Here is a 20,230-nt window from a genome sequence, read left to right on the forward strand (position 1 = left end):
TCCCATGCTGCTTGCGGAGGGCTGTGCCCCATGCCTGCTCCTGGGCGGGCCGAGCTCTCACCCCCCAGGAGTGGGGCCAGAGACAAGGCACCCACGTTTACCAGGACCCCCAGAAAACTCAGCTCAGTATGAACCCATGTGCGGTGTGGACCGGATGTCCCTCTGTCCCCAGACGCAGGACCGGGAGCTCCGGGCCGTCCTCAGCCTGGCACAGAGGTGACCGCCCGGGACGCGCTCTGTCACCACCTGCAGCTGGGAGACGGGCAGTGGTTTTTGCCTGTCATTTTTTTAACCTTAAAATTATTATTTACCCAAGAAACCTGCCATCTCTATGAGGCTACATAACAGTTCCTCCTTCCCTCTCCCTCGCTGCCCCCTCATGAACTTAACTATGAAAGCCTCCCGCCTCCCGCATCCTAGGTCTCAATTCCCCTTCTTTCTATTTCTTTAAAAAAAAAAAAACTTCTATTGATTACAGAGAGGAAGGGGGAGAGATAGAAACATCAGTGATGAGAGAGAATCATTAATTGGCTGCCTCCTGCAGAGGGACCATGCCCGCAACCCGGCCGTGTGCCCTTGACCGGAATTGAACCCGGGACCCTTCAGTCCGCAGGCTGAGGCGCTCTCCACTGAGCCAAACTGGCTAGGGCCCTTCTTTCTACTGCTGCTGCTCCTCCCAGTCACCTCATTCAGTCTGTCCCCTCCCCATTCATTCTCCACACAGCGATTTTTAAAAATGCCAGTCTCCCCAGGTCACCATTGCCCAAAGGACAGTGACCAAAGAACAAAGACGGGTAGTCTCCCTCGTGGCCCAGCGTCCTGGTCCCTTTCCGACTCCTCAGAACCTGTTTTGAATCTGAATTATTCTGAACAGTTGGACTCGCACGTGCCGTGGGGAGAGAGCGAGGCTGGCTGTGGGCAGCTGCTAAGGCGCAGTGGACACAGTATGCGCAGGCCCAGTGTGGGTTCGCGCTGCCGGCCCAAGAAGGCTGGCCCGGACTCCTGACCCTGGAGACCTGCTGGTGCCCTGCTCTGAGTTGTGCTGGGACACTGATGTGTGTGATGCTGTTTTCTCGGGAGGGGGGATATACACGGTGCGTCACCTCTTGCCTCCCAGGCCCCTGACGGGGCGTGGCTGTCGGGGCAGCCTGCCCTGCAAGGACGTGGCTCCCTTCTCTATGACCCGCCCCACAGACGGTCTCTCCCACCGTTGCTCTGGGGCTGCTAGACCAAACCATGACCATGTTATTACTGTTTTAAAAGTACACCAGATTAGAAGTTAAACACGTGGTTTCCATACCTGGCTCTGCGGTCCTTTATTTACCGTGTGATCTCCGGCAAGCTCCCTAACCTCGCTAGGACTCCGTTTCCTCGTCCCTCATCTATAAAACGGAAATAATGTACTGACCCGCCCAAGCCAGATCCCGCCCTAGTGGACAGAGCACCAGCCCACAGACTGAAGGGTCCCGCACTCGATTCCAGTCCAGGCTCACAGCTTGGTTGCAGGCTCTATCCCTGGCCCCAGTTGGGGCACATGTCGGAGGCAACCAATCGTGTCTCTCTCACATCGGTGTTTCCCTCTCTCTGTCTCTTCCCCTCCCTTCCACTCTCTAAGTCAATGGAAAAATATCCTCGGGTGATGATGAACAAATAAAAACAATAGTACTGATCCTGCCCACCTCACGGGTACGAGGATCAGATGGGAGCGGGAAAATCATGGGGTGGTTGTGAGGTGGTAAAACACCTCAATGATCAGGACTATGATATCAAAATACATTCGAACACATCGGAGTCAGAAAGTAGGCCCCCTCCGTGCTGCGGGATCAGAGCTGATGGTAACAGTTAAACTCAGACCTCAGGTCGGGCCGAGGACTCCCCCCCAGCACCCTGCGGAGGGCTGACTGCATGCCGCCCAGGGAGCTTCGTCCTCGACCCTGCAGCTACCCGGCGACGCTGGCGAGGTTCCCAGCCTCTCTGGGTTTCAGCTGCTTTCGGCTGTTAAGCAGTAGGGACCCACCCACCTTCCAAGACCTCTCGGCTTCCGATAGTCTTCTATTTAGTGAGCGCGCTCTCCGAGGCGTGGGGGCGCTGCTTTCTCTGGGGGAGCCCTGCCCTGAGTCAACAATTGTTAATAAAGCCAGACTGACCTTTTAAGGCATGAAACCGGTTCCTCAGGAGCCAGCCACGAATAATATTGTTGTAATTCTCAGCACTGGGTCCAGAGGGAATTGCATTCCTGTGGGCGGCTCTTTCCTCACGTGCTGACCTTCATAAGCCGGGGAAGCCCAGTGGGTTTCAAGCTCCTTCAGCCCTTGGAGACTGTCTTTGCCCCCGACACAGGACAGTGAAAAGCAGTTTCATTATTGACTATGAGCCCGGAGGGAGGCGTCTCATGAGGTGAGAACCGCATGCCTTTGACCTGAGAGGGGCTTAGAAAGCTGTGCAGCACGTGGGTGAGCTCTGGGTCAGGGGACGCTGAGTTTGAATCCTGGTTGTGCCACTTAACTCTCTCTGACGTTGAATTTGTTACTTAACCCTCCGTGACGTCTGGCCTCCCGTCTAATGAGGATGAGAGCTGTACTTCCTGTGGGGGGGTGGGGTCCTGTGGGGGGTGGGAGGGGCAGAGCTAAGTGCTCAGGAGATGTTAGGTTTGTGACTACTTACCAGAGGGAGCCGCCTCTGACCGTGTTGGCCGTAGTACATGGCTGAACGTTTGCTCTTCTTGTGACCTTTCAGTTGTCACGAGTCAAGGGTCACTGTATGTTACCACCCGAGGCAAAGCTTGGTGGTCCGGGGAGGTGCGTTCACATGGAGAGAGAGAGGGAGAGGGAGAGGGAGGGGGAGAGGTGGGAGGGGGAGAGAGAGAGAGAGAGAGAGAGAGAGAGAGAGAGAGAGAGAGAGATGGGGGATGGTGCCTGCAGTACATGCAGAGAGCATCCAGATGCTGGGAGTGCCCTGCTTCTCCCTTGGGTTGTGACTCCGAGTTGGACGCTTCTGAAGTGTCCACAGCGCTGTTCCGGGGAGAGAAGGGTCGTCCCTGCCCGAGGCGTGCAGCAGCACACTCCTAGGGGCCGCTGCCTGAGGGACGATGTAATGATCTTAACTGGGGGTGTGGATTGTAGCCGGAAACAGAGACTGACTTCTGAATCCCGGTCACCAGCATTCAGAAAAGGAGGGTCAGGGGGGTCACATACCTGGCGACGGAGGAGATGAGGCTTGGGTGGTGAGCACACAATAGAGCAGACAGGTGTAGATGTATCAGGTTGTGCACCTGAAATTGGCTAATGTTTTTAACTACTGTTACCCAATAAATGTAATTTTAAAAGTTGAGTAAAGGTGCTGATCTACTTTTTTGTCTTAAGTCACATAGCTTAGGTGAAGCACAGTAACTACAACGCCTGTTAGGCGTGCAGGCCTGTGAATGTTGACAGGTGCATGCTGTTGTGTAACCACCACTGTAGTTAAGACAGGACATTTTAATCAGCCCAAGACATTCCTCCTCTACCTGCAGCTTCTGGAACAATGACCATTAATCCAGGTCTAAAAAACCCACTTGCTGCATGTCCTGACATTTCCTAGAAAGCACGTGTGTGAAGCCCAGTGTTTGCAAGTGGTCGTGGGCGGCTGCAGGACTCGCTGCCGTCGGGGAGCCCGGCCTGCCCATTCATTCATCCAGCAGAGACGCGCTGGGCTGCTGTCCCGTGCCGGGCAGGGGCGCCTGCTGTGACTTGGTTCTCGTGCGGGTCCTCCGTCTCTCAGAGGCCCTGATGTGATGGGGAGATGACCACAGCTAGAAGCTTAGATGAAGACATACGGACTTAACTCACAGTGGGAGCAGGACGTCAGGCAGTGTCACAAGGCATGTCACGCTGTAGTTTTGGCTGAACAGCAGGGACAGTGAGTGAGAGGCGCTCAGGAAAAGAGAGGTCAGTCTGTTCTGGGGTGGCCGGGAAAAGGCTCCAAAAAAAGCAGGCATTGTGAATCCTGCCTGTTGCTGGCCCTCCTCCCCTCCTCCCCATCCCTGTCACCGCCTCATTGAAGCCTTTGATTCCTCGAACTGGAAAAAACACCACTTCCTCCACTCGCATCACATGGCCTCTCCCCGCTTCCCCTTCTTCCCGCTGCTGTGCTAAACTTACTCTTCATCACCATGTGCCGGCTGTGGCCCTGCTGGCTTCTCTCTCACACACCAGGTCCTGGGCCACATGCCCTCTCTGCCCCCCAGTTCCTGACAACAAAGTCTTGTGCGGAGTAGGTGCTCGATTAGCCTTTGTTAGTTGAATCACAGAGTTGGGCATTGTGGGAAGACAGTGAGGAGAGTCCTGCCGGGCGGCTCAGAGTGTCGTCCTGTACACCAAAAGGTTGTGGGTTCGAGCCCCCGTGGGGGTGTGTGCAGGAGACAATGATCTCTCTCTCTCTTTGTCTCTCTCAAGTCAATAAACCAGTGTCCTCAGATGAGGATTAAACAGCAACAGTGAGGGAGAGAATTTTGGTCTGAACAAAGGGGTAAAATTAAGATGCTGAGCTGCTGGCACTGTTTATGCCCCCAGCGAGCTGCTGTGTCTGTGGGGAAGGCAGTGCAGCATCGGAAGTTAAAGCGGCTTTGATACCAACCACACGCACATACGATCTGAGTGGCCTGAGAGTGGGTATTGCGGACACCCCTCTCCTCGGACACGTTCTGACACCCGTTAGGTTTCTGTCTCCACCCCTAACTGCTTCTAGGACGTGGGAAGTCTCGCTTCCTGCTGTTGTATTTTATTTGGGAGAAGAGGCAGCAGGAACGTGAGAGGGGTCAGTGTCGCACTCAGTGTGTGTCCAGTGAACTGTGTGACTGATGTTCTCATGCTCAGACAGGTAGCCCCAAGGGTCAAGGGAGAGTTCGGGAGCCTGCCCGCCAGGTTTCGCCTGCCTTTCTTCGCTTTAATTTCCTCCCCTCCAGGAAAACCTAGGCAGCATCCACCTTCCCTCCCCCCCCCTTCCACGTGCTGCGCCCTGTGCACCCTTGTCACACCCAGCCTGCCTTAGCGATCCATGGATGCCCCCCAACCCTTCCCTGCCTTACGCACGTCTTTTCATCACCCCCAAAACGAAGTCAGAGCAGGAACCACTTACAAACAAAAATGCGTGAGCAATGAAAAGACTGTGAGCTGTGAAAACCGGACCTGGCCGGGAAGGCTGACTTCTCCAGGAGATGGGAGTGTCGCCTCCCTGCCGGACCTGAACATTTGCAGGTGGCTGGGGGGACGTCCGGGACAGAGCACTGCGCGTGGTCCCAGCTGTGTGGCCTTGGACAAGTCACTCCGCGTCTCTGTGCCTGGTTGCTGTATTTGTAACAGGGCGGTGATGCTTGCCCTGTTGTTTCCAGGCCAGGAAATGTTAAAATAACGTATACACGATAGCAGCGTGCTGAGGTCCGGGGAAAACAGTGTTATTCCCGTTTGTTCGTTGGTCCAGTTTTCAGGTGTGTTCCGTCCAGTTAATTGCCCACTGAAGTATGAGGTCAGCTCTGGGTAAAAGTAAGCAGGGCATTAGGGGTAGAGTAGGAAATTAAAGCTATGATGAGTCACAATGGCTAAAAAATAAAAAAATAGTGACCACACCAAAAGCTGGAGAGACTGTGCGTAAGTTAGGTTATCCAGCCCAGCCGAGTGGCTCAGTAGGTTGAGCGTCATCCCATGCACCAAAGGGTTGCGGTTTGATTCCCGGTCAGGGCAGACACCTGCATTGTGGGTTTGATCCCCAGTCCTGGAGGTACGGAAGGCAACCCGATTGATGTCCCCTCCCCTCCCTTTCTTCTCTCTAAGCATGTCCTCAGGTGAGGGTTTTTAAAAAAAGATTATCCATCCGTGCTGGTGGGAATGTAAAATGGTGCAGCCACTCTGGGTAACAGTTTGGCAGTTTCTTGTAAAACTAGACATGTAATTGCCATATAACCCAGCAACTGCACTCTTGGGATACATCATCCCAGAGAAATGGAAGCTTACGTTTATACAAAACCTGCGCACAGATGTTCTTAGCAGCCTTGTTTGTAAGAGCCAAGGGATGGACGTGACCCCAAAGTCCTTCAGAGGGTGGCTAGACCAAGGGACATCCCAACCATGGAATGGGACCAGCGAAAAGGGACCAGCTCTTGATACACACACCTCTGGACATACACAACCGGGATGAATAAACCTCCAGGGGATTATGCCCAGTGAGAAAAAAAAAAAGCCAAGCTCAAAAGGTTACTGTGTGGGTCTGTTGAGAACACACTCTTGAAATGTCCAAAATTAGAGAAATGGGAGACAGGTTGGTGGGTGTCAGGGATTAGTGAGAAGGGGTGGCTGAAGGAAGAGTAACATAGGAGATGCTTGTGTTGGTGACTGTGGGGCGGGTGTGTGAAGCTGTGTCTGTGATAAAGCTGCATAGAACTAAGTACACACCCATCAGCACACACAGAATACGGCGACGGAGGAGATCGGAGCGGATGCGTGGACGGCTGTCAGTAGCATCCTGACCTTGTCCTGTGGTTCTGCGAGGTGTTGCCATCAGAGGAAACTTGGGTGAAGGGCACACAGGATCTCTGTCTATTATTTCTTACCGCGGTTTGCGAATCTATAATAATCTCACACTGAAAGGTTTGATTTAATAAAAACGTGAGGCAGGATTCCGAGCCAGGTGGTCAGAATTCATCTTGTCAGTGTTCTGGGGAGTCGATGCTAATGCTACACACATGAGTGAGTTAGAACTGGGCGAGCGTCTGCCCACCGCTCTGCTCTTTCATCCAGCAGGCGCGTGGCCTGGGGAGAATGAACAGGACACCCCACAGCTAGATCCACGGTGGGTGGATTGGGGTGGTCCTTCCTTCCTACTGAGATTTGAGCATGTGTCTCTGAACCCTAGGACTCGGAACATAGCACACAGCTTCGTTTGGAGCAGGAGCAGAGAACAGAAATGGGTCCGTTCCAGGCACTGTCAGACTGGGCCTGGGGCGAGGTCCGGATGCAGCCTCTGGTCCCACAGCCGTGGCTGGGCCTGGGCTGGGGTGGGACGTTGCCCCCTGTAAGGATGTGGGCAGGCTGCTGGGAACAGTCCCGGAAGCCCGGGGCTTGGTCTTCATCTCACGGCCGTTGGCACGTGGTGACCGAGACGCTGAGCCCTGGCTGGTCGGCTCTTTTGGGGAAGGTGCTGAGTCCTGAGAGAGTGTGGGAACTGGCACCGGGAGGCGTTGGTGCGTGACCGCTTTCCTCTCTTTGAAGTTGTAGGGCAGTCACACCTGGACAGCAACATCGAGGACCAAGAAATTGTCACCAACCCGCCAGACATTTGCCAGGTGGTGGAGGTGACCACCGAGAGCGATGAGCAGCCGGTCAGCATGAGCGAGCTGTACCCTCTGCAGATTTCCCCCGTGTCTTCCTACGCAGGTGAGGGGGCGGGGGTAGAGCTCTGGCGCGGCGCAGGGGGCAGGGGAGGGCTCCTTCAGTCGGGGCGCCCGCCCTGCCCAGCAGACGGCCTCCCCTCTCTCCCGGGATTGTTCTTGCTCTGACTCTCTCCACCGGCATGCCTTGGGCACATTTGCTCTCAGCAGACAGGGTCTCCGCGTGTCTCCACTTGATCGTCCACACATTTCCATGCATGACTTAACACGTAATAACATTTCTGTGGACAAGTAAGTTCATTTGAGTCTATTTTGTTTGCACAAATTCTCAGAAATTTGGAAGGATGTTCGTAATGGAAGCTGAGCTTGGCCATGCTGGGTAGGACCCCAGGGATCATGTCCTCCAGTTCCTTCCGTTTGGGAAGTGAAGGGACTTATTCCAGGTCACACGGTCAGTACGTGTTTGGGTCAGGGCTTGACCTCAACCTTCAGACCCCAAGCCTCATTCCATTCCACCAGGTTTATTTGTGACTCCCACATACATTCCCCTTCTTTTTCTTGAGTTTATATACATATATATATTTTATTAACGTATGACATATGTGTCCTTATCGCCCCATTGCCCCCCACCCCCCTTTTTTAAGGAATATATATATATATATATATATATATATATATATATATATATATATAAATTATTGATTTTTAGAGAAAGGGGAAGGAGAGGGAGAGAGAGGTAGAAACATCACCGATTGGCCGCCTCTCACATGCCCCGAACTGGGGATGGAGCCCACAACCTGGGCATGTGCCCTGACCAGATATCAAACTGGTGACCTCTTGGTTCCTGGGTCGACGCTCTACTGCTGAGCCACACCGGCCGGACAGTTCCCCTTCTTTTTCAACTCAGTGCAGCTTCTGATTGGGCCAGGCAGCTGAGCCCGTTTCCGACGCCCCAGGAATGGCCTGTCATGGCAGGAACTGGCCAGACAGTCAGGGTTGGAACCCGACCCTGTGGGTTCTCCATCCTTTCCGGGGCGTGACGGCTCCTTTCCCCGCCACCGTCGCATCATCTCCGCTCTGTCTCCGCTCCCTTCCCAGCGGTCTCCAGTCAGTGTTTGGGGACTCGGTCACAAGTAGGAAATGTGACTGAGTCAGTGCTACTGCTTGCGAACATTGAAAGTACGAAGCAAGGCCTTGCCGTGAGTGACCGCAGGCAGCTCTGATCCGTGGCTCAGGATCCTTCCCAGTGTCCCTTTCCCAGGCTGCAGGGGCCACCCCCGGGACAGGGCGTTGGTGAGCTATCAGTTTCTAAATAACCCGAACCCCAACTGTCTTTTTAACTGACTTTAAAAAAATGACGGTAAAATATGCATACCATAAAATTGGCCATTTTGCTATTTCGGCGGCATTAAGTGCGTTCGCATTGCTGTGCAGCCCTCACCGTCGTCATCTCCACAGCTTTTTCATCTTCCCAAACGGAACCTCTGTCCCGTTACATGCTGACTCCCTCTTCCCCTCCCCCGCGGCTGTCAGCCCCGTCTGCTTTCTGTGGATTTGGCTACTCCGGGTGCCTCCTCTAACATGGAATCACCCAGGATTTGTCCTTCGGGGAATGGGCTTATTTCACGTGGCACAGTGTCCTCAAGGCCCTGGCTTTCCGTGGTGCCAGGAACACTAAAGCAGTGTGGGAACCGCCTTGGCCGCAAGAAGCGTATAATCTGTCAGACGGGGTAAGCTGTCAGTTACTTAGTCATCAGGCACGTTCTGCACGCCTGTGTGCGAGTCCCGCGCTGGGGTTTGCAGCCCCCAGGAATCATCACTGTGATTTCCTGCCTGTTTGTTGTGCCCTGGGAACCACGTGGATGCTGGGCGCCCATTGACTTCATGATCATGAGAATAACCCGTCAGCCTGGGCACCATCACGGTGCCCTCTCTGAAATCAGGGATCCAGGGCTGATGCGGGTGAAAGCCGTGGGCCCAGGGGTGAACACGGGATGGCACAGTGAGCACCCACAGGGAGCTTATGCCAGGGGCCCGCTCTGAGCCCTGCCACCCAGATGCTGCCCTCGGGACACGTCCACCTCTGGTGATCGCTAAGACCCACCGCAAGGAGGCAGGGCGGAATGTTCCGGCCTGGGTTTCACAGCAGAGATGACGGAAGCCAGGAACACGGAGCGGCTCTGCTCAGACTTCCGTGGCTGCAGCTCCTGCTGCACGACTCCCCAGGCGGCGGTGGTCCTCCTCACCCGGAGGTATTCTCCCATTGACTTTTAGGGAGAGTGGAAGAGAGGGAAAGACAGAGAAATAATGATGTGAGAGAAACACATCGATGGGTTGCCTCCTGCACGAGCCCCAACCAGGGCCTGGGCTGGGGAGGAGCCTGCAGCCGAGGTATGTGCCCTTGACCAGAATTGAACCTGGGACCCTTCTGTCCGCAGGCCGACGCTCTATCCACTGAGCAAACCAGGTAGGGCCCATGCGGTTTTTAACGGGTTGGAGCTTTCTGATAGACTTCTCTGAAGTCTCAGCGATGCTGAAAAGGCCTCCCCCCGCTGCTCCGCCAGCCGTGGCTTCTTGCGTTGGCATCAGAACCCCGAGAACAGCATTCCCCGCTCCAGGACATCTGCATGGGTCTCAGAAGAAGGCTCCGTGCCGGGCTGGCAGGCGCAAGCCGGCTCTGTTGGAGCCTGGCCTTCAGTCCTTCCGTTGTTCTCAACATCTGGATTCTCCAGAGCCCTGGGGGGGGGGGGGGGGGGGGGGGGGGAGGCTTCTTGGTTGGAGCCAAAATGTTTCATCACTGCGGCGTTCCCAGAGCCGAGGGCACGTGGAGACGTACCTGTTACTGGCCATGGCTGGTGTAAGTCTCATGAGTCGGATTTAGAGCGTGCTGCTAGGAAAGGCAGTTTTTTTGGTTGTTGTCCCCTTTCCACCTGTATGTCCCCAATCGGATTGGCTGTTTGCCTGCTTTCCATGACAGGGTGTGGGTCTGTTTATTTGTTGGTTTGTGTTTTTTCTTTTTGGTTTTGCTTATTCAACTGTATCTCAACCTCCGCTAACCAATCCCATTCCTTTGTTTAGGAAACTGGTATTTGGAGGCTGTTGTTAGCTATTTCCCCTTCTGACACTGAAATGTAATCCCAGCAGGATCACAAACCACCCTCGGTTCTGCAAGTCTGTCTTCTCTGGTCTAAACCGGATGGCGAGCGAGAAGAGAGACCAGGGGTTTCTCTGAGTGGAGGTCCTTGCCTCGGGTGTTTGAAGGCAGCAGAGAGTGCTGGTTGGATCTGTCACACCTCCATCCTGGGGAGGGGGTCCCAGGGCCCGGCTGGGGAGCCTAGAGGAGAGACATTTGTCTGTGAAGGTCCGTCCACAGGCCTCTCGCCGAGGGGTGACAGCAGGGTGTTGCTAGGTGGCTGCTGGTGTCGGAAAGGAAAGCCACCAGAGCGCTTGGAGCAGGCGGGTGAGAGAGTGGGACACCAGCTGGGGAAGGAAGCACGACACGAGGGGCTGACCGGTCACAGCCCAGAGAACGGAGGTCGCCTGCTGACCAGCAGCTGGCAGTGAAGATGTGGGTCCTGACAGAAACCATTGCATTCTTTTGGGGGGGCGGCGCGGTTGGGCAAGGATAAAGGTTCTTGGAGATGAAGACCACTCTGATTTGAACCTTTCAATCGAGCCCTAATGAAAGCGATTGAGCAAATGATCGAGGGAAAGAAATCCTCCTCAACCTTCCTGACACTTGTCGAACAAGAACCTTCCAGAAAACGTACCAGGATGTCAGCGCGCAGAACGGCTTTCCTGGAAAACATACTGTTCCTCCTGCCCTGTGTTCCCGAGAAGGTTTGGCCGTGAACACTGGGCTGAAGTGCAGCGGGAGCCTAAGGCCAGCGTCCTCCTCGAGCTGTGGCCCGGGAAGAGGGTCTTTGCGATCAGCTAGGCCCCCCCCCCCACCCAGTGGCCTTCGGGAAGCGGAGCCCAGGAAGGTGACATGGATGATCGCTGATCGCATACCTGTTAGCACTCTCAGAACTTACTCAGACCAGCAGGGAAGCAGCTCCCAATGTTTTTTTTTAATTCCATTTTATTTGAAGTAAATAAAAAAGCCAAATCCAAAGTAATGAGCAGTAAAAGTGAACTAACTCCCGCTGGAGTTTCGGCACTAACACGGATCTGGAAGCAGCAGCCGCAGGGGGCTTATTTGTGGGATATGAATGGACCCGGAAAGTGGCGGTGATAACGGTGAAGTCAAACCGGGAACCGGGCCTGAGCGCCCCCAGCAAAGCACTTGGAGCCGTGGTTGTGGGCAGCCAGAGGACCACTGTCATCTAAAGAGAAGGGCCCACGTCCCCTGCTGCAGCGTCCAGCTGCTCCTGCTCGTGGGCGGAAGGCACCCAGGCCGGGCCTTTAAACCACGTGGGAAACGGTGTGGCACGTGGAGAGCCTTCACTCCAGGGCATCGTCTCAGTTCAGAAACACGTTCTCGGCTCACACAGGGTCAGCCGAAGCGAGAGCTCAGAGCACGTGTGTCTTTTCTTGTCTCCAGCTGCTTCCCTGAAGCCACAAGCTGGGACTTAAAGGGTGGTTGACGTTCTGCTCATGCTCATGGTCTGTGTGAGGTCTTCCGAGGAGCCTCACCCAGGGTCTGCCTCCCACCCCTCCTGCAGCTGTGGCTTGGGCTGTGGAACCCCATGTCTGCATATTCCCAGCCCCCAACCATGCCTGTTGGCATCTGTTTGTTTTTCATTGAAAGGGAAAGGTACCTCTGGGGGCAATTAGGAGTGGAGGGGTTAAGACATGTATGAAAGGAAGAGAAACCTTGGCTTCAGAGCCAGAGAAAGCTCAGCACAGCAAGGGGAAGCGGGTCTTGAAATTTCATCTGAGGCTGGAGTGGGAGCCAGGGCCATTACCAGTGAGGGTCTGTGGCTCCCAGGCGGATGCTTTGGGGACATCTGCCTCGTCTGAGGAGAGGCAGGCCATCCTCTAGTTGCTCATGGTCCCGTCGGTAATCACTCGTGCCCGGGAGAAGTTGCTGGAGAACAGTGGCCCTGAAACCGCAGAAAGGCTGTAGGGTGAAGCCGTGTGGTCAGCGTGCTCGCTCTCTTCGTCTAGGGTTTGTCCTCGGGTTCTCCAGCCTTCGTTCCAGAGAGCCTGGTCTGTGCCCTGTGCTCTGGGTGGGCGACAGGGCTGGGCTCGGCCCGGCCAGTCCCGGCTGCGCCACCAGCAGGAAGTGAGACAGGAGGCCAGTTCCTCAGTAGGTTCGGGTGAAAGGCTTAGAGGCCTGAGGGCCGAGAGCTCTTCCGCTTAATGGGAGGAGGATGGGCGCTGCTCCCCATGAACAATCCTCGGGACAGGCGTGGCCCAGCCCTGGCCCGTGGCACTCAGCGAATGGTCACCGTATGGCTGCCCTTCAGGCTTTGCCTGTAAAATGAATGACCCAGCCTCAGGGTCTCTCACGGTCTGTATATTTCCAGAGTTCTACACTTTGTATTTGGTTTTCTCAAAACTGTGAACGCTGAGCAACTGCACACAATTTTTTTACTTAAAAAAGTTCTAAGATTTTCTACTTAAAAAAATTAAACTTTTATTTGCTTAAAACAGTCTTATATTATATGTGACTTGTGATCACCAGCCGACGACTTGGGCTGCGTTAGTCTAGCACGTGCAGATCCAGCGTGGCCAAGGCCTAGGGCTCCGGGCAGAGGCGCAGTCCCCTTGACCCGGTGCGCCCCGTCCCAGGCCCTGGCAGGCCTCGTCCCCGCCTCGCCCACTCGTCACCGAACCCTCTTGGAAGGAGCGGCCTCCCGTTTTGCAGACGAGGAAACGGCAGCTCCGGGCAGTGGCTCACAGCGGGCAGGCGGGTCAGGACGGGCACAGAACTCCTTACCTCTGGCTGCGTGCAGTCTAACCACAAACGCAGTGGCTGCAAACAGTGCACATTTATTAACGCCCGTTCCCGAGGGCCGGGGTGCAGGCGTGGCTGAGCTCAGGGCCCCCTACACACGTCTGCAGTCCAGGTGCGGCCCAGGGCTGTCCCATCTGAGGACCGAAGTGGGGATCTGTGTCCCAGCTCCTACAGTGTGTGGGGTACAGTAAACATAGTTCCTTGCTGGCTGTTGGCAGGAAGCAGCCCTTAATTCTTTGTCATACGAACCTTCCCAACACGACTGCTCGCTTCCTTGAAGCCAGCGACAGACTCTCCTCAACACACAGGTCTCGTTAGGTAATCACACACCTTCCCATCACCTTCGCTGTGTTCTGTTGGTTTAAAGCAAGTCACAGGTCTTCTCCCCACCCCCACTCCCTCCCAAGGAGGGAACCCCACAAGGAGGTAAACACCAGGGTGAGGATCATGGTGGCCATCCTGGAATCAGCCCCCCACAGTGACCTGGATGCAACTTACAAATCCCAGATACCAGCACCAAAGGGGTGTGAGGGCAAGGAGGGATCTGAGTGAATGGGGTGATGGAGAAAGGCTGCAGAGTTGGGACTTAGTGAGCGGATTGACATGAGCTGGGGGAGCGGACCCGTGTGGGGCTGGGGAGACAGCAGTGGTGAGGACAGGCCTGGCTGGGAGGCAGGAGCGTGGGCGTGGGGAGCAGACAGCAGCGGGGCACCTCGCGACCAGCACCCCACCCTGGGAAGCGGTGGCCGTGAGCAAACATCGCCTGGCCCACGGGAAGCGAGCCCCCCCCTCTGCTCTCAGACCTTTCTCGGAAGGGCCACGGCCACTCTGGCGTCTCCCAAGGTCAGTGTTTGACCTTAGGAAGGGGACGGAGGTTGGGAGGTCAGGTACCCATTTTTCTTCTGGGAAAAGAAGTGCTGATATGTTTTCTAAACACCTGAGCCTTGAGACCGTTATCGGGCAGGAATGACCGCCCTGTGTTTCTCTCTCATGAACAGAAAGCGAAACCACCGACAGTGTGCCCAGCGACGAGGAGAGCGCCGAGGTGAGCACCGCCCGCTCCTCCCTCCTCACGTTCCTTTCCTTCTGGTCGTGAGTTTTACTCTTGGATGTGTGTGTGTGTGTGTGTGTGTGTGTGTGTGTGGTCAAGTGTACAGAACATGAAACATGTCAGACTTTTAGGTTTTGAATGATAACATGAAGCTTTGGGAGCTGACGTTACCATTGGAAAGAGAGAAGGGAAAGGAAACTGAAATGCAGGCCAGCAAACGCTGATGTTCCAACCACTATAAACAGCCTAACTCTCTAGCAGAAATAGTACGTCCCAGTGACCAAAAGCAGGAGCCAGATGTGAGCAAATATCCCACTGCACCTGGAGCCCCGCCCCTGTGGCCCGGCCCCTGCGGGCAGGTGTGTGTGGGTCCTGATTCTGGGTCACTGCTTCCCCTGTGTCTCTGCTAGGCTGCCTGGTACGTGGCAGGAAAGGGCTGTGGTGGTGATGGAGAGCATCCCTGCCAAAGCCTGCTTTGTGTCTGAGGGAGAGAGGGGGGAGTCTGACCGACTGACGGCTGGTTGAATTAGTGGGTTCCCAGTGCACCGCACACTCTCCAGTGTAGCCCAGGAATTCTGAAGAAACAACACAGGTGTAGAGGCTCACAGACATCCCAACCCACACCTTCAAGGTCAGCATTCCAGCTCCTCTCTGAAGGAGGCTACGCTGGGGCTTAGCCATCTGCTTGGCACCCTGGAGCTCCAAGCAGTCAAGGGGCGCTCCCTGTGTGGGGCTGTTTCTCACTTCCCTCCCTCTGATTGGGCCATCCATGCATGAGGAACCAGGTCTCCATGACAACCAGCCACCAGTGCCGGAGCTGGGCAGGGAGCAGAGGGGAACCAGATACCAAGCTGCTGCCCTGCTTTCCTGCCTGCATAGAACAGTCCTGGCTGCGCTCCGGGAGGCAGCAAATGGGAACCGATGAAAAGGGAAGAGAAACCACCGCGGGCGGGGCCTGCCGAGCTGGGATGGTGTCAGTGGAGGGCCGTAGAGTTGCTAAGCTCCCCTTCCTTCCACGACTCTTAGGAAATCAGTTTCCTAACACGTGGGGCTGGTGGTACTTGTTTTCTTAAGTGCCAGCCAATAGGAGGGAAAGAAAACACATCTTCATTCTTTTTCTTTAAAGGGACGACCGCCCTGGCGGAAGCGGAACATCGAAGGCAAGCAGTACCTCAGCAACATGGGCACGCGGAGCACCTACCTGCTGCCCAGCATGGCCACCTTCGTGACCTCCAACAAGCCCGACCTCCAGGTCACCATCAAGGAAGAGAACTACCCGATGCCTTTCAGCAGCTCCTGGCCCCCGTACCCCGACCACCCACTCGCGGCCTCCGTGGCCCCCGCACCCAGCGGCAGCCGGCCGGACCGCGAGACCCGGGCCAGCGTCATCAAGAAGACGTCCGACATCGCCCGCGTCAAGAGCTGTTAGGCCTGCGACCTCCCCGGCGGTCGGTCGTCGGCACGTCTCGGCTTCGTGTTGTTTGTTTGTATTTTATTTTTCTCTCTGACACCTGTTCTAGACAAATCGAAGGGACAGAGCCTCGGCCACAGGACAGTGACCGCTGTGTCCGGCCGCGGCGCCGGCCGGGCTTCTCTCTAACTCAGGACGCCAGCCCGGTGGCGGACACGTGTCTCTAGAGCCTGCTGGGTCTCCCGGGGCTGCTCCCCAAGTGCAAGGACGGCATAGGACCAACCCCCACGCGGCTGCCTGCGGCCGCGGCCACCTCGCGGAGCGGACGCCTCGGAGCGAGCGGAGGAGAAAATGTGAACGAGCTGGAAGAGGTTATCCTTGTGAATATGTACATAGGGCAGTACTAGCGACTCGCCGGCTTCTGCACCTTATCGTAAAGCACTTACAGATAGACCTTCTCGAGCCCTGGCCTACTTCTCGGCACACTCGGCCCTCCCCTGCCCCCCACCCCGTCCCCCCCCTCCTCCTCCCCCGGCGGCTGTGGGCTCCACACGCACCCGGAGGAGGAGGAGAGGAAAGGGCACTTCTCCACAGATGTCCCCTGTGCAGACTGCTTTAAGAGAGAGAGCATCTTTCTAAATCTGCTAATGCTTGAAGGCCACGCGGTACAAAGGAAAATGATCTTGAGATCTTATGCAAATTCCCAGATTTGAAGATAAAAGAGAGAGAGAGAATCCTCTAATTCTAACCAGAGCAAGCTTTTTTATTTTTTATACAGGGGAATATTTTATTCAAGGTAAAAAAAAATTCTAAATAAAATAAAATCGTTTTTTATCTTTTCTACAGCAAATTTATAATTTTAAGATTCCTTTTCTTGTTTCTCAGCAGTTGTTATGACACCCTTGTGGCACACTGTTTTTTAATTTTGTAAAGGTGAAAAAGCTTTTATGAGCTCATGTAGCAATCAAATTATCCTGTGGATTGATAATAAATGAATATGATATATAGTTAAATTTTTAATGGGCGTCACGCCTGGCTTCGTCTGTCTGTACTTTGGAGCACAGTCACGGGGCAGGACCGACTAAGGATCGTTTCTCCTTGGGGACCAACGCATTGTCCCGTTTCCGCCGCCAGAAACCCCAGAGGTTCCTCCTGCGAGGACGGAACGGCCGCCTGCGTTGAGGGTGGCCCCTAGCCAGGCGCTGTGCTGCGTGTTTCCCGGGAGTCACCCTCCGCGGTCATCACAGCTGTGCCCAGGAAATGCCTTTCCTCAAGGTCACTTAGGTAGTCAGTCAAGGGCGTGAGGAAGCCCAAGTCTGGTGTGACGATGGGGGAGGCTTTTTACCACCCACTGTCTCTGAGCACATGCCACCGCCCTGCGCTTCTCTCTTCTCACCCAGGGGCTTCTCCGCATGGCCGAAATGTCACATCTGGGTCACATGACGGGCCCCTGGGCAGGGCTAGGCATCTTCACCTGGAACTGTCTGCTGGGTTCCTACTCTAAGTCCGCCTTCTTTCCAGGACCCGGGGCCATAGATGGAGGTCTCAGACTTAGGGCATGTCTTTCCAGTGAGAAATGTGAATTTAAGGACCCCAGACACCCACCACCACCCATCTGGACGTCAAGGTGTAGTCCTGACCTTGGGAACTCTGTGCTGGCCTCACGCTCCCACGTGTCTGTGTGCCTGTCCGTGAACCTAGGGAGCTGAGCCTGAGCTGCCTCCCTCCTGCCCCGGGGTGTGGAGGAGATGGCTAAGTTAATATTTGAAAAGGCTCCGCAGTGAAGGACAAAGGGCTGATTTTATGCGCTCAGTGTGAGGCTGCAGAGGTAATTAGTGGTTGTAAACTGCTGCGCCCTGAGCAGAAATTAACTGGAGCGTTTTACTGGCTGGTGCGTTGTGGTTGAGATGCCGGTTGGGGTGGTTGCTGGTTCTGTGAGGAGCACTGGGCTGACAGGGTGACCTCCCCTCCGTGGTGAGGGGAGGAGTCGGGAGGAGGAAAAGGGTGCTCTGGCCTCCTCAGCAGGGAGCTCTCGGCTCAGCCCTACCCTTCTCAGCTCTCGGTGGCTGATATCCACATCATTTTCTTTCGTCACCCTCTGTCAAAAATAAGTTTACGGAAACGGTAACGGAAGGTAGCTCTGAGTCCCATGGCCTGGCCATCTGAGGGTTAAAGGTGGCCCCTCTTCCCAGCCCCCCTTCCCTCTTCCCAGCTCATATCCTGCTCCTTTCAGCAGCTCTGCTGGCCCCAAACACATCGCCACCTCCCCCCCCCTGCCCTGCCCTACTTCCTCCACTTCTATGGCTATAGCTAGACTCCCCCCAGAACCTGGCCGGGTGAAAGACAATTCAGGATTTGGAAATGCACAATTAACTATTAAAGATCACTTCACCCATGGCTAATAAGGCCGTGAAAAACAGAATCGAGTTTGAATTATGTTGGAGAAAGACTGTATGGTCTCTGAGGGTTACTTGCCAGTAGTTGACATGAAGACAAACCCCTGGGGCGTGTCACGGGCCCCTGCCTCAGACCTCGGTGTCAGTTAGAGGAAGTCCCGGGCACACGTGCTTCCTCGGCGGCATCTGTGTGAGCTGATAGGCTTTTATGATGGGCTGTGTGTGCGTGCGTGTGTGTGTGTGTGTGTGTGTGTGTGTGTGAAGAGCAGTGTGACAGCCGTTGGGACAATCAGTAGTCTCCATTCTCTGCAGCCAGCACTCGTCCCTCTCTGATCCTGAGAACATTGTACAGCTGTGACCTGGGACTCCAGGGACAGGGGCTTCCGCCTGCAGGGAGGTTGACGGAACCTAGCACATCCTTCCAGGACACCCCTCGAGGGTCTTAAATCCATGACCACCCAGAGCAGTGTCTGCATTTGGGTGACGTATGGGCCAAAGGCGGTGTTTAGTCTATTTACATATTTTTAGAGAAGAAGAAACAGACGAGTAAGAAATACACACAACACAAATCCATTGGAAATTAAAACCCCAAATAGTACCTTTTCTTTTTTCCCCCCCAAATCTAAAGTGTCCTAACCGATCAAGTGACTGCTACTGAGAGGGAAATGTTAGGAGGAGCGGAGAGGGAGCTTCGTGAGCTGGCTCCAGGACTTCGGGTTTTCAAACTTGTGCTTTGGGAAGTATTTTGCAAGTGAATGAAAAAGATGTTAAGCCCCAAAGGGCCTCTGCTCCGGGCCAGAGAGAGGGAACATGAGACATTCCATTTGCCTGAGGCCATTCTTTGGATGTTCCATTCATTCGGTTTTAAAAGCCCCCTGTTATTCTAGCTACGGAGGACAAACAGACCCAGATAAAAGGGGAGCATAAGAAATTTCTGCCAAATTTCTAAGGAAGAAAGAGAGAGGCATGCTGGGAGAGGCTTGCCAGCAGGTAGCCACAATGGGCTTCTGGCATCCCAGGCCGGCTCTCCAGTGTCTCGGCACCAGTTGTGGTTTGGAAAGAGAATGGAAGAGTTCAGCTACCTCATCCTGAAATTCCATCCTGTGGCAGAGCCAGGCCAGGGTGGTCAGGCCAGCGGGACCTGTTCCCAGGCTGCAGGAGACCCCGCCCCCCGGCTGTCACAGTCCGCAGGGCTGTCAGCTTCTCAGCCACATTTACCTCCCAACATGTGGATGGAGGTTGGCGACACAGTAGGCAGTCACCCCAGGGTCTCCTCCTCCTCCCTTGGGGTCATTACCCTGGGGGTCAAGACCACAGGGCGGGAGCCCTGGGCTGCACCCTGAGGGAACATGATCAGCCACCGCCCTGGAGAGGAGATCGGGCACATATTGCCGTCAGGAGACACCAGAAGGTGGTGGGTGAGCTGTTGCCTTCTGGGGCTGCCTGGCCTCTGGGCCCCGTCCAACCCTCTGGACACAGACCATCCCGGGCCCCGGCCTGGGTATCGCTGGCCCTGCTGTGCAGGCGAAGGAGGGCTCTTTGAGGCTCCCTGCCGGGGCCGACGACAGCAGGTGCCGGGCTCCTGTCTCTGCTGCTGAAAATAGTGCTGGAGGAAGGAAGTGGCCAGGCCTAATAGCCGGTTTTAGCAAAAAGGTTCAGTCTGTCCAAGAACTTGAGTCATGCTGTGGAAGGATCGAGATGAGGGCCTCTCAGAGTTCACACGGCCTGAGAGGAACATTTGCTGAGCCCTGTGGCCGGGTTTCAGCAGGGAAGCAGCGCCCGAGCTCCCGATCCTCCGCAGGCCGCCTCTGGAGGGCCGCGTTCCCCTGTGTCTGCTTTGTAAACATGCTGGAGCAGAGGCTGCTGGCTCTGTGGGGTGTATTGTGCTGGGTTGTGCAACCGCCGCGCGGCCAGCCCCTCGCACACGAGGCTGGAGAAATACCACCGTCACGTGCAGCAGCCTGTGCAGCAAAAACAGTTGGTTTTAGTAACACGACTGTTTTTGCAGGTGCAAAAAAAAAAAAAAAATTCCAGGCTGACAGCATCTCTAAGTTTCAGTTTTGGTTGAGAAGAGCGTTTTAAAATCTCAACACCCAAACATCCATCCCCA

General features: G+C 55.1%; 1 protein-coding gene across 1 annotated transcript in view; it reads left to right on the forward strand.

The window, feature by feature from the left end:
* Positions 1–16,744, forward strand: part of IRF2 (interferon regulatory factor 2) — a 37,371-nt gene extending 20,627 nt beyond the window's left edge. The window contains exons 7-9 of the mRNA XM_023757203.1: positions 7,242–7,406; positions 14,261–14,307; positions 15,440–16,744. Of these exons, the coding sequence (XP_023612971.1) occupies positions 7,242–7,406; positions 14,261–14,307; positions 15,440–15,742 (515 nt within the window). The 3' untranslated portion in view covers positions 15,743–16,744. The remainder of the gene's footprint in view (positions 1–7,241; positions 7,407–14,260; positions 14,308–15,439) is intronic.
* Positions 16,745–20,230: the final 3,486 nt, after the last annotated feature.

Source organism: Myotis lucifugus, unplaced genomic scaffold (assembly GCF_000147115.1).
Source record: "Myotis lucifugus unplaced genomic scaffold, Myoluc2.0 scaffold_102, whole genome shotgun sequence".
Taxonomy (NCBI): Eukaryota; Metazoa; Chordata; class Mammalia; order Chiroptera; family Vespertilionidae; genus Myotis; species Myotis lucifugus.